Consider the following 13,481-nt stretch of genomic DNA (forward strand, 5'->3'; position numbering starts at 1 on the left):
AAAGGAGTGTAGTGCCGAAGTGTAAAAAGTGCTCTGGTCATGAAGGGGGTTTCACCTAGCGGGGCTGAAGTGGTTAAAGCAGAAATCACAAAAAATTCTAAAATAACAACGCAATTTAAACAATAGGCCATTTTCTGGTGGCATGTATGCTTTAAAGGGGTTGTCCCACGAAAAATACTTCACAGTTTTTAAACCAGCATCTGGATCTAAACACTTTTTTAACTGCATGTAATGGAATATTTAGCATAGCCACTGAGTTAATCAATAAAAAATGCATATGTATAGCACCACCTGCTGCTTGTTTTTTTTCCCTAATTTCTTTGTCCTGGTCACTGAGAAGGCCGCACGTGCTCAGTTTCATCATTCAACTGCCTCCTGAGCTGTGATAGGGAGAGCACGGACACGCCCCCTGAGCTGCAGCAGAAAAGACACTCCCTATGAGCTGTGATAGGGAGAGCATGGACACACCCCCTGAGCTGGAGCAGAAAAGACACTCCCCATGAGCTGTAATAGGGAGAGCATGGACACGCCCCGAGCTGCAGCATAAAAGACACCTCCCATGAGCTGTGATAGGGAGAGCTGAGACACGCCCCCTGAGCTGTGATAGGGAGAGTTGAGACACGCCCCCTGAGCTGCAGCAGCAAAGACACTCCCCATGAGCTGTCAGCTTGATATAAATCTAGCGGCGCAATGAATGGGGAGATCTCTGGATCCATGTGAGGTACAGGGCTGGTTCTAGCTTTGTTAGAAATAGATTGTCATGTACTGTATGATGTCTGGTTTTCAATTTTCACATTAGTCAAGAGCCTACAGTGAAGGATGGAAGCATCTATCATCATTTCTGTCCACCGCTCCCTCTCAAGAGGAGATCAGGAAGCAGAAGAAAGATGCTAAATATACCATACGGAGAGCCCCAGACCTTACTGCTCTGCAACAAACTCGTCCTCCCAACAGAAGCAGCAGGTCAGAATGACGGAGGTACACGCAGATTACAGCTCGGCGACACATTCTATATTGAGTAGAAGGTAAAGGACAGTAATCTGGATGCATGGCTCAGAGATTTTTGAACTGGAAAAAGTTTATCATTTAGATCTGATATTGTGTGACCAGTTATCTTTTGGACTGGACCCACTGGATGCAACTATAATAGCATGCAATGTGTAACTGGTGGAGTATATTATCATCATTCTAATAGAGAGATAGAGAACTCTTACCTGGACCAGGCGATGATGACGCATCTTGTGGGTTTCTACAAGATAAATTACAATTAATTCACTTCTGTCATCACTGCCACAATAAACAGAGCACTGAGCACAAGATAGAAGAAATGGTCCAGGGCATCACTGGTCCGATGACATCAGTGTCTGACACACACAGTACTAGGGTCATACCCATATCACTGTGGCATACTGGCTCTAGAAATAAGTCTTCTGCCCCGTAATGGCACTTTAATATCTAGATGACCTAACATTTTACCAGATTTAGTATTTATTAAAGTGGAAAAGTGCAGTATACCTTGCATTTGAGGAACTTGATAATGTATGCCTCCTGTTAAAACGTGAGGAATTTGAGGATGTCTTCATGGGTCCTGATGACAAAATGCAAACATTAAATTTAATACCATTATCCAGTTTCACAAAGTCATTGTGCAACAGACAGAGGGCTGTATGTACTGGGCATTTTAAACTTGTTATAGGCTGCAGTAGTAATCTGGAATTCTATATAGCAGGGGTGGCCGACCGGCGGCTCTCCAGCTGTTGTAAAACTACAACTCCCTGCTGTGGGCTGATCGCTGTAAGCAGTTTGGGCATGCTGGGAGTTGTAGTTTTGCAAAAGCTACAAAGTCTAACATTGGCTATACCTGCTCTATAGTCTATATAACACAGCTGAGAAAAATGGCAAAATAAGAATTTAAAGCAGTTAAGGCACAAATCACTGTGCCGCTAAATATGGATGCGGTCCGTGTTGCATCAGCATTTTCTGCAGACCCATTGACTTACATCTGTATGCAGACCGCTGAACCATTAAAAACAATGGGTCTGCAAATAAAATGCAGATGGCACAAGGTCGTGTACATGGGGCCTTAAACAATTAGGGCATGACTACACGCCACGCAGCAGCTGAGAAGTGGGTGTGATGTGGTGAGAACCACCTACAGCAGGCATCCTCAAACTGCAGCTCTCCAGCTGTTGTAAAACTACAACTCCCACAACGCCCTGCTGTAGGCTGATACCTGTAGGCTGTTCCGGCATGCTGGGAGTTGTAGTTTTGCAACAGCTGGAGGGCCGCAGTATGAGGATGCCTGACCTACAGGATGTGCCAGTATTAAAGTAATCTATTGTAACTTCACTGTGCATTATTAATGGCCACGTAGTTTTGCAGGTTACTCCATAGCCATTAACGATGCATAGTGAAAAAGCAATCAGTCTATAATGGGGTACCTGAACACAGGCACGACTTACAGAGCCACACGGTTTTCGCAGCACCGCAGCCGCTTGTCATTCCTGTGGCCTCACCCTTAATGTTAGACAACTTGCAGAATAAAAAGTCAAAAAGTGTACGATTCAGATATAACATTGCCCCTGTGTAATTCATGCTGTATAGTACACATCCTCAATATGGACACAGTCACTGCAGAATAGCTGAAAGAAAAATCATGCAAACTATGGGGGGTCATCTACGAACCGGAAATACGCCTATATTAGGCGTATTTCTGGGGCAGATTGTGGCTCAAACTTCCTCTGCACCACAATCTGTGACTTTTCCCCACTCATTTGGTTTTTAGAAGGCAGATTTCACTGGGGTGATTTTAAGTTGCTGTGTCGCATTTGAAGACCCCCTGATGCACAGTAGAAACCCCCAAAAAGTGACCCCATTTTGGAAACTACAGGATAAGAATTTTAACAGTGGCCTGATTGCTGGAATTTTAGCATGTTTGCACTTTGGCTGGTTTATTATTTTTATTATGAAAAACACTTTTTGAAACTTTTTTTTTTTTTGTTCCACTGTCGGGGGTCTGATCCCCTCTACAATGTATTACAATACATGTGTATAGTAAAGCACTGACTGTCAGTATTACCAGTGTAATTCTCTGACAGCCTGCCCGCGAGACTCAGTTGGCTGGGTCTCACAGGCTTCCGTAGAAGAGAAGCCCTGATGCCCAAGTTAGCCATCAGGCTGCCATTCCTGCCATCTGGTCCCCTTCACCTCAGCGTGGGGACCTGATGGGGACGGGGAGGGACATGTACGGTACTGCTATCCTAGGGGTTAAAGGGACACTTTCATCAAAAATTTCACATCAAAATCACATATTAAGAACTTATATGTGAATATTCTATGTCATTTAAAAAAAAAAAGAAAAATGGATGGATGGTTTAATGAATATCATTTTTAGGTCACTCCATGTATTCCACATCTTGTCCTTTAACTTCCCCTTTCTTTGGACTTTTAGCAGCACCAGTATTAAAGTAATTTATTGTAACTGACTGGTTTTTCACTGTGCATTATTGGCCACGTAGTTTTGCAGGCACAGCCATTAACCATGCATAATGAAAAAGCAATCAGTCTGTAATGGGGTACCTGAACTGCTTACAGGAGAATAGGCATTTCTACAATAGGCCGCCAGTTCCACAAACTGCGGAAGGCATATGGGCAGCTTCCATTTTTTGCGGATTTGCGGACTGCAAAAAACGGAACGGTAGTGTGCATGTAGCCTAAAGAATGTGGAAGAAGGGGAAAATCTTCTGAGGTCCTGGAAACTCCTAGATCCTTCACCAAAAGACCATTTAAGCATGAAGAACCCGTCCCACTTACCACTAGAATGGTCTACTGTGGGAGACTGACTCAGCTGTCTTTCGAATCTTGTGATTGTCCTCTAGAATCCGAACGGTCTGGAGGGTAGGAGCTCCAAGGTGAACTGTTTGAACCCCGGATAGTTCTCAGGACCCAAAATATATTGGTCCCTACTCCCGTTACTAGACGTAACTAATGTTGAACCTTCTACGTTTGTTTAATGTTGTTCTAGTTTTTTTTTTGTCCTTTCTGATCTCCAAATGTCTAAGTGTTCTCAGAAAAAGATACTAGCGAATATATCAATGACACTTAAAGCATTTCCATTATATGATAGATATGGCGGTTAAAATAATGTCCATTAACGCCAAGGGCTTATAAGAAAGCTTCACTGTGGAGAGGCCAGGGTGACTCAAGCCGATATAGTTTGTGTTCAAGAGACTCATTTTGCCAGACTAAAACATCCCACCTTCTCACATAAAGGCTTTTCCAAGGTATTTCTTGCCAATTCAGAAAATAAAAAATCTAGTGTAGCCATAGCAGTGAAAGATTCCTTACATATTCAGATAGAAAATGTACTGATAGACGAAGGGGGAAGATATCTTATAATAGTGGGCATGATGGGATCTACTACCATGACGTTGGCAAATATTTATGCCCCTAATAAATCTCGGATTTTTAAAAAGGTGATGAAAAAAATTAAGACAGTACAAAAGGGGTCTTTATTGTTACGTAGAGATTTTAATATCATCCCTGACAAACATCTTGACTCCACAGGGAGCGGCAGAACACCTACCTACAACTTTAGCAAAATGGCTGGGAAATGCTTGTTTATATGATACTTTTCGCTCCCTGAATGTTTGTTCTCAGGAATTTACGTTTTACTCCTCACGTCATAGGTCATTTTCTCGGATTGATCTTGCTATTGTTGATAGATCCTTGCTCTTCAGAATAAGTTCAGCGAAAATAGGAGTAACTTCGTGGTCAGATCATGCTCCGATATTCTGTACCATTTCACATTCCCCGAGCTTCTCTCCCCAGAGATCATGGAGAAATAACGTATACCTACTCAGACATCCAAATATCAGGACCAAACTGAGTCCTATCTAGATTATTTTACTACCAATAATACTGATAACATAAGTCCTTTTCTCCTTTGGCAGGCATATAAGGCTACCATCAGGGGAACTCTCTTAAAACAAAGTTCCCACTTTAAAAAAGGTAAAGAAGCCAAACTCGCATCACTACTATCTGAAGATATGATACGGGAAAAACCCTCCCTGGATTTACACAAATCCCTAATGTTCCTCTGCCATGGAAATACACTCTGTTACAAATAGATTATGACCGCCAGATTGCTTCCCTCCAAATGCCCCATTATAAATCCCATAATAAGCCTAGTAGAATAATGGCAAGGAAAGTAAAACCAATGCTGCAAAAATCTAATATACCATATGTGTTAGATGCTGATGGCGTTACTAAACTTAACCATCCCAAAGACATAGCGGATGCACCATACTATATAATCTGGGATCAGACCCTTTAACTCCCCAACCCATAACTGAGAAAATTGCCTCCTTCTTGGAGAGCATTGATCTCTCTTCATTAAATGAAGAACAGGCTACCAACCTTAATTCTCCTATTTCTCCAGCAGAGGTCACGGCAGCTATAAAAGCTCTTAAACCTAATAAAGCCCCTGGACCTGGCGGCTTCTCAAACGAATATTACCAGATATTCACTCCCCTGCTACTGCCCCATTTGGTCAATATGTTTAACACAGTCTTAAAGGGAGAACAGTTTCCTGCAGAAATGCTTCAAGCTACCATAGTCACTATTCCTAAACCTGGTAAACCAGAAGACTCCCCAGCTAACTTTCGCCCCATTTCACTGCTTAATTGTGATAGTAAATGATATGCTAAAATTATATCTTATAATTCTCCCGCAAATAATCCACAGCGATCAAGTGGGATTTACAAAAGGTAGGCAAGCCCCAGACTGCAACTATGATATTCTAATTAGGTCCCGAGAATCAGAACTGGACAGATCAGGCATGTCCAAACTGCGGCCCTCCAGCTGTTGAAAAACTACAACTCCCAGCATGCCCTAATAGCTGTAAGCTTCCCAGGCATGCTGGGAGTTGTCGTTTTGCAACAGCTGGAGGGCCGCAGTTTGGACATGCCTGGGATAGATACTCTAAAATAGAGCTCACTTGGCAGGGCCGCATAGTGATTTACAAAATGATGGTATTGCCTAAAATATTGTAGTATTTTCGCACTCTTGCGATACATCTACCAAACAAACTACTGCATAAACTCAGAAGGCAAATGCTCTCCTAAATATGGGGAAGAGATAATCATAGAGTTGCCACATCTATCATATTTTCGCATAGAACGCGGTTTGAGTGTTACGACTCTCCAACTCTACAATGAAACAATCCTTTTTAAGCAACTGAGATATTGGTGCAGACAAGACCATAAAATAGGGTGGCCGGGAATAGAAGTAGAACTCAATTCAGGCAGACCTCTAAACACTCTACTATCAGTTCATGCCATTGACCCTCAACGCCCCCTTCCTTTAGCCTCATCTCTGAAAGCCTCAATCCAAATATGGCAGTCTGTACTTAAAAAAGTGCACAAAGTCAGCCCCAAGGAGGAAATTCCCCTTCCCTTAGAGATACTGGAATACATTATGCTAGACCTCTCTATGGCAATTTGGAAAAACAGGGGAATCCACTTCTTAAAATATCTTTATGACACACTGAGACCCTTCTTTTCCATACAGTCCCTTTATGCCATCCCTAGTTCAAGTCAGTTTGACTATTTAAGAATATCTTCTTGAGGAATTTCTCTACCAAAACTGTCTCTCTTCCGCTTTCCATATATAACTACCTCTTTCTTCCAGATGGAGACACCCAGACTTCTACCAGTTTAATATATAGAACCATTATGGGAGATCTCTCCTTTGCAAAGAGAGCACACATGCTGAATTGGGAAAAAGATCTTCAGTGTACTTACTCGAACATAGATTGGCAGACAGCGATTAATTCCACCTTAAAGTCCACAGCTGGTTCAAATCTCACAAACTGTTGACTAGATGGTACTACACCCCCGCCAGACTTAACCTGGCGTTGCCAGAGATCTCCTGGAAACATCCTTCATATGTTCTGGAGCTGCACCGCACTTAACTCTTACTGGTCAGACATAGAAAAGCTCCTTCAAAACATCACTGCCACAAATGTTAGGGTTCATTCAGGTCTAGCTCTCTTATCCTTAGGCATAGACCAGATCACACACTCTCACCGTAAACTAGTATGTCAGATCTTACTGACTGCACGAAATCTACACGAATCCCATCTTTAGACAATGTCACTGACATAGTTTCTTCTCATTGCATATACAAGAAACTGATAGCTCATCGGAGAAACACTATAATCTCTTTCCAGAAATCCTGGAGTCCTTGGTTAACACGATTTCCATTACCAACTTAGATTCACATTAAATTCATGGGATATTAACTGTCGTATGTCTAACATTGGAGATCACTGGAACTTTAATCATTGTATTCTGTTTTTATTATGTTTGCTTGCCGTCAACGCCTCATTGGATTTTGAAAACTGTAATTTTCTTGAAAACTTCAAAAAATACTCAATGTTCGAAAACTAGGAATAGGCTAGTTAGGTTCAGCTGACATTAGCACATCACTAATGTCAGCCAGTTTAGTTTAGGTATTTCTGGTAACAGAAACCCTTTAAAACAAAATTAAAAGCTGTAAAAAAAAAAATGTTTGTCGTTGCATTGCAAAATTCTGACCCCCCCTTCCCCAAAACTTTTTCCATCTACAGAGCTGTGCGAGAGGTCATTTATTGTGGGGTGATCTGTAGTTTTTACTGATACCATTTTTGAGTGTGTGTGTGACTTTTTGATCTCTTTTTATTCATTTTTTGGTGAGGTGAAGCTACCAAAAAACTAAGAATGGGCCATTCTGACTTTATTTCCTTCTATGGCGTTCAACGTACAGGATAAATACTTTTATATGTTAATAGTACAACATTTTGGGATGCAGCAATGCTAATTATCTTTTTTTAACTTGGGAAAGTTTTTTTAAAATTGTCTTTTTTTTAAATTACTTTTATGGAAGTTCGTGCAACAAAACAAGTCAGCAAATTCCTCTTTTTGCCTGTGGCGCTGACAAGCCAATGCTTTGTATGTGCGCGTTTTCTCTTTTTTGACAGTATATTTATTGAAAGGTGCTTTACAATGACAACGTCTATGAAAATGTCATGAATATACTATATTCCTCTAAAAACCCATTTAACACTATTAGCTCTAAAATCTTACCTCGTGTATCAACCACTCTTGGCTGTACAAATGATGGCTTTACTACTTCAAACCACCAGAACAGTTCTGCCATGAATACCAAATAATTGGCCTGATGGGACAAAAGAAACAAGGAATAATTGCTCAATGCAGCAAATTATAACATTAATAAATTAATATCTTATGGTCTTTAAAGATTAAACATGAAACATTTCATTAAAGGCTATGTACACCTTTGGGGGCAATTTATTATTATTATTGCATTGTACTCATTATGAGGTAACAATTATTTTCTCTGTAAAGAGCTGAGATGCTCTATTAGCAGGATCTGAATTTTCTCTCTGCTCCGTCAGGCGGGGAGCTGACGGACGCCTTATCTCTGCTCTCTGACATTATAAACACTCATAAAGCTCAATCCTCAATCAAGTGTTTATGACCTCTTAGTAGTTTAGAGATGAGGTTTATTAGGTGACCACCACAAAGTAAAAGTATCAGTCATACAGCTAGAAAACCAGTTAACCCTTTTTTGACAGAATGGCTCAATATTGTTAAGAAAGACCAATTAAAAAAAATGATTTTTAGATCAAATGTAAGTAAAATGCAATAATAAAACAAATTGCCCCTGAAGGTATACATAGCCTTTAAAGCAGGGATGTCAAACTCGTGGCCCTCCAGCTGTTGCAAAACTACAACTCCCATCATGCCTGGGCATACTACAGCTATCAGGGAATGATGGGAGTTGTAGTTTTGCAACATCTGGAGGGCCATGAGTTTGACATCCATGCTTTAAAGGAAACCCGTCACCTGTATTTTGGGTAAAGAGCTGAGGACATGGGTTGCTGGGCGGCCGCTAGCACATCCGCAATACCCAGTCCCCATAGCTCTGTGTGCTTTTATTGTGGAAAAAAGATGATTTGATACATATGCAAATTACCGTGAGATGAGTCCTGTCTCTGACTCATCTCATGTACAGGACTCATCTCAGGTTAATTTGCATATGTATCAAATTGTTTTTTTCCACAACAAAAGCACACAGAGCTATGGGGACTGGGTATTGCGGATGTGCTAGCGGCCATCTAGCAACCCATGTCATCAGCTCTATACCCCAAATCCCGGTGACAGGTTCCCTTTAAAGGTGTTTTCTCCCCATAAATATGAGATCAGTGGGGGTCCCACACCTGGTACCACACTAATCAGCTATCTGAGGAGGCCCCAGGACTACTGTGAGCATGGCAGCCTCCTGGCAGCTTCCAAGCATAGCGCCGTACATTGCATAGCAGCTGAGCTTGATGTTGCAGCTCAGCCTTGTTCAGTTGAATAGTGCCAAGTGCTCACAGAGCGCCACAGCCTCTTCATACAGCTGATCGCTGTCGATGCCGGGAGTCATACCCCCACCAATCTCATTACTGATGATGACCTATCCTATCCCGGATAACCTCTTTAAACATATTCACTTTATTAGGTTCTAATAAGTGCAAATGTATTAAAGAGTGAAAAAACTGCAGTGTCGGCCAGCAGACCAGAGTAGGGTTCAATGAGGAGCTCATGAATACATCAGACTTACGCAGGTCATTTACTGCATGGGAACAATTATCATGTAATTCAGGATAGTGAGGGTGACTTTTACTCCCACTGTGTACGTGGCAGTGTGAACAGTGGCGAGGAGGAAAAAGCAGGTGGCAGGAGAGCTTTAAGCTTTGTCCTGAACCATACACATACCCTCCGTGCAATTCAGATATAGATATGCCATGTGTCCAATGCCTCCAATTGGAGGATCTTTGCAATCTCCACAACATAAAGTCGGTACAGACCTTGATAGAGGACGACGCGTACAGCATATCTTCCAAGCTAAAATGGCAACATCCGTTCAAATACTCCTGACAGAATTCCTGAATTAACTGAAGGTTATACAGGCTGTCAGCCAGGGACATGGACTCTTTGAAGCAGATATCTACAAAAAAGAAAAGGAAATATTACTAATAATTCAACATAATGAAAGGGTCAAGATCATTAGGGGCCCTTTCAATGAGGTGATACAGCTGAATGTGTGGCCTGTTCACTGCGGTAAAGTGACATCAAACAGTACTGCCTAATATGCCACGTATAACGATAATCACGAGTACTTAGACCTTTCGTTACCAGTCATCCTCTCTGAAAGAGCCTTCTAAATGTTACTTCACTACAACTAAAATTTAAAGGGTGACTGAACTTTCAGAAAAACATTTGATATGTAATAGTAACATGACAAAGGTTTTGATCAGTAGGGATCTGGATGCTGAGATTGCTAAAACAAGGAAAGAAGTGCAGGAGACAGAAAACCTATGGGCCAGACTCCATTCCATCTCCTGCGCTATGTGTTGTTCTAGCAATCGCTGGGGGCTTCTCAGCACCGACTCCCACCAGTCAAAACCTTTGATATGTTGCTATGAAAGTTCAGTGACCCTTTAAAGGGCACCTGACAGCAGATTTGTACCACTGAAACGAAACTAAAAATGACCCCATATTGTAGGCGGGTCAAAATTGACAGTGGGGTCTGCAAAACTGTAGTGCAGAACAAAAATAGGATTTTTTGTGCTTACCTGTAAAATCCTTTTCTTGCAGAGTTCATTGGGGGCCACAGGAGACCATCAGTATAGCTGCTGCTGCCACTAGGAGGTGACACTAGTCAAAAAAAGTGCTAGCTCCCCCTCTCAGCTATATCCCTCCGGCAGACACTGAGCTGTAGGAGCAGCCAGAAGAAACCAACAGAAACCAATTGTATGAAAGAGAGCTGGAGATGGGTCAGAACCAAGAACAGATGGGACACACAAAAAAGAACCAGCATTGTAGGAATTTACAGTTAGGCTCAGTTCACTGTCCGCAATTTAGTTTCCGCATTTTGCGGAACAGAATTGCGGACACATTCATTTTTTATGGGGCAGCACAATGTGCTGCCCGGATACGGAATTGCGGACCCGCACTTCTGGGTCCGCAATTCCGTTCCCGAAAAAAATAGAACATGTCCTATTCTTGTCTGCAATTGCAGACAAGAATAGGCATATTCTATTAGTGCCTGCAATGTGCGGTCCGCAAAATGCAGAACGCACATTGCCGGTGTCCGTGTTTTGCGGATCCGCAAAACACACACGGACGTGTGAATGGACCCTTTAGCACAAAAAATCCTACTTTCTCGCTTGTATCATTGGGGGACACAGGAGACCATGGGACGTTCCAAAGCAGTACCATGGGGAGGAAATAAAACACTAGAACAAATCTAAGGCTGGCCATAGGATCGCACACAGAAATGTAGGGAAAGGATGCACAGGAACCCTGAATAGGACAGGAAGAGCATGAACCAGGAAGGCCAGCCAGAGAGCGTAGAACGCACGGCAAAAAGAGGAAAACCCAGTTAAACGAAGCCCAAGAGCTCGAGAGGCTTCGGAAGATGTGGATAGCAGTACATAATATCCACAAGAAGGATAAGCATGACTGACAACTGAAGATGATGTGCGGAAGGCACTTCCGGATAACTAGGAACACAGAATTGCTGTGGGGACCTGGACTGGAAACCCAGGATGCCTTGCAATAGGCCCCATGGAAAACCGAGGGGTATTTACTCAACAGAAATGAACCTGTAGAATCTGGATATTTTTTATTTTATTTTATTTAATTTAATGCACTTATATAGCACAACTATATTCCGCAGCGCTTTACAGACATTAGAAAACAACTGTCCTCATGGGGCTCACAATCTAAGGTCCCTATCAGTATGTCTTTGGAGTGTGGGAGGAAAACGGAGTACCCAGAGGAAACCCACGCAAACACGGGAAGAACATGCAAACTCCATGCAGATGTTGTCCTTGGTTGGATTCGAACCTAGGACCCCAGCGCTGCCCTCTGGGTATGCACGAGACCTGGCGAACGAGCAACAGGAAAACCCAGACACGACCTTACCAAATGTATAAGTATCAGGATGGAATACTTCAACCCAGGAAAAAACTGGAAGGAATTACTGGGCAACTGGCAGAGGACTAGTCCTGTAGGGATCCCCCAGGTACGTGAGGAGACCCCTGTGGGCCAATTTGTAAAAGAAAGTCTTGTAAAGAATCCAGCACGAGAAGAGACTAAAAAGTATGGAACATGATCACTCATCAAAACAGAGATAAGGGATGGCCAAAGGGGACAAAAAGCCACAACGGGAACTAATCAGAGGTACAAAATGAAAAACCATAGACAAATGGGGAGTAGTCAGAGAAAAAGACTGTTCTCGGGGATCAATAGGATCCCAGCCGTGCAGCAGAGAGCAATGCAGCAAAAGAGTGCAGCCAAAGCAACCTCCGCCACTGGACAAAAGGAAGACTGCGAGTGATGCTGGATCCAGGACCATATCATGACTGGCATTAGACAGCCTAAGGAAACTGAGCAACCGCACTCTTAAAAGAGAGCAGGCTACAATACATGAGAGAGAGCACATACACTCGCCGGAATACACTCATGGAAGCCAATCCAAAAGGTAAGGATCACAGCATACATCTCTGCTTAAAAAGGAAATGCCCCGTAAGGAGCAGGTACTGCGGAAGACAGATGCCCCCAGAGCCGTAGAGGCTTGTCGTGAAACTTCTAATAAAAGAAGCTGCTTGATACTCCACTTACTGCCTGGATCAGGCAGACTCAATTGTAGGCTGAAGAATAAAAGTATCGGAGGTGTCTAGATTTGTCAGAGACCATCTACTGTCACCTGAGGATGGCGATACAGTTGAGTGCAGGAGGGCACTTGCAGCTGCTGCCCAGGTGCATACGTACCTGATGCTCCTACCATTAATTATTGCTGAGAGCATCAGATCATTATGTACCCAGCCAGCAGCAGTGAGGAGGGCTCTGGTGGCCCCCTGGGCATCGGCCCACCTAGAAATTTCCCTGTAGGGTCTATGGTCAGTTCGCCCCGAGAGGTAAAGTGGCCATCTGCCTGCTTCGAAGCCTCATTTGCAGTAGGGTTTGCTGAACTGTTGTTTTAGACAAATAGGTAGCCCCCTGGTTCATTTGGGCGGTGAGCTGCTCCACTGTAGCGTCAGTCTGCCCTTATGTACCTTCATAGCCGACGTTCACCTCTTACCTCTCCAGTAACATTGAGTCAATGTAGGCAGCAAGTAAGTGTTGGTGTCCTGTATCCTTTATGGACAATAAACCCCCACAAAAAAAGCAAAACAGTTTGCCTGTCTGCAGACCTATAGAAATCCAGTAGAGGACACTTTTCTACTGATGCCTTCCGTTCCTGACCGTCAGCCAGCTGTGGTGGTGGGGCTTTGCTTAGGGGACATAGCATTACTGGTCTTTAAATGCAAACCAATCAGTGAGGGGAGGGGGGCTTCTGTTGCAGCAAGTTGCTTTACAGCCAGA

The 13,481-nt window shown here is 42.9% G+C and overlaps 1 protein-coding gene across 1 annotated transcript in view; it reads right to left on the bottom strand.

The window, feature by feature from the left end:
- Positions 1–13,481, bottom strand: part of CAMSAP2 (calmodulin regulated spectrin associated protein family member 2) — a 125,582-nt gene that overhangs the window by 43,489 nt on the left and 68,612 nt on the right. Inside the window, 4 exon segments of the mRNA XM_044301264.1 lie at positions 1,215–1,249; positions 1,516–1,588; positions 8,127–8,217; positions 9,917–10,056. Of these exon segments, the coding sequence (XP_044157199.1) occupies positions 1,215–1,249; positions 1,516–1,588; positions 8,127–8,217; positions 9,917–10,056 (339 nt within the window).

Source organism: Bufo gargarizans, chromosome 7 (genome assembly GCF_014858855.1).
Source record: "Bufo gargarizans isolate SCDJY-AF-19 chromosome 7, ASM1485885v1, whole genome shotgun sequence".
Lineage (NCBI taxonomy): Eukaryota > Metazoa > Chordata > Amphibia > Anura > Bufonidae > Bufo > Bufo gargarizans.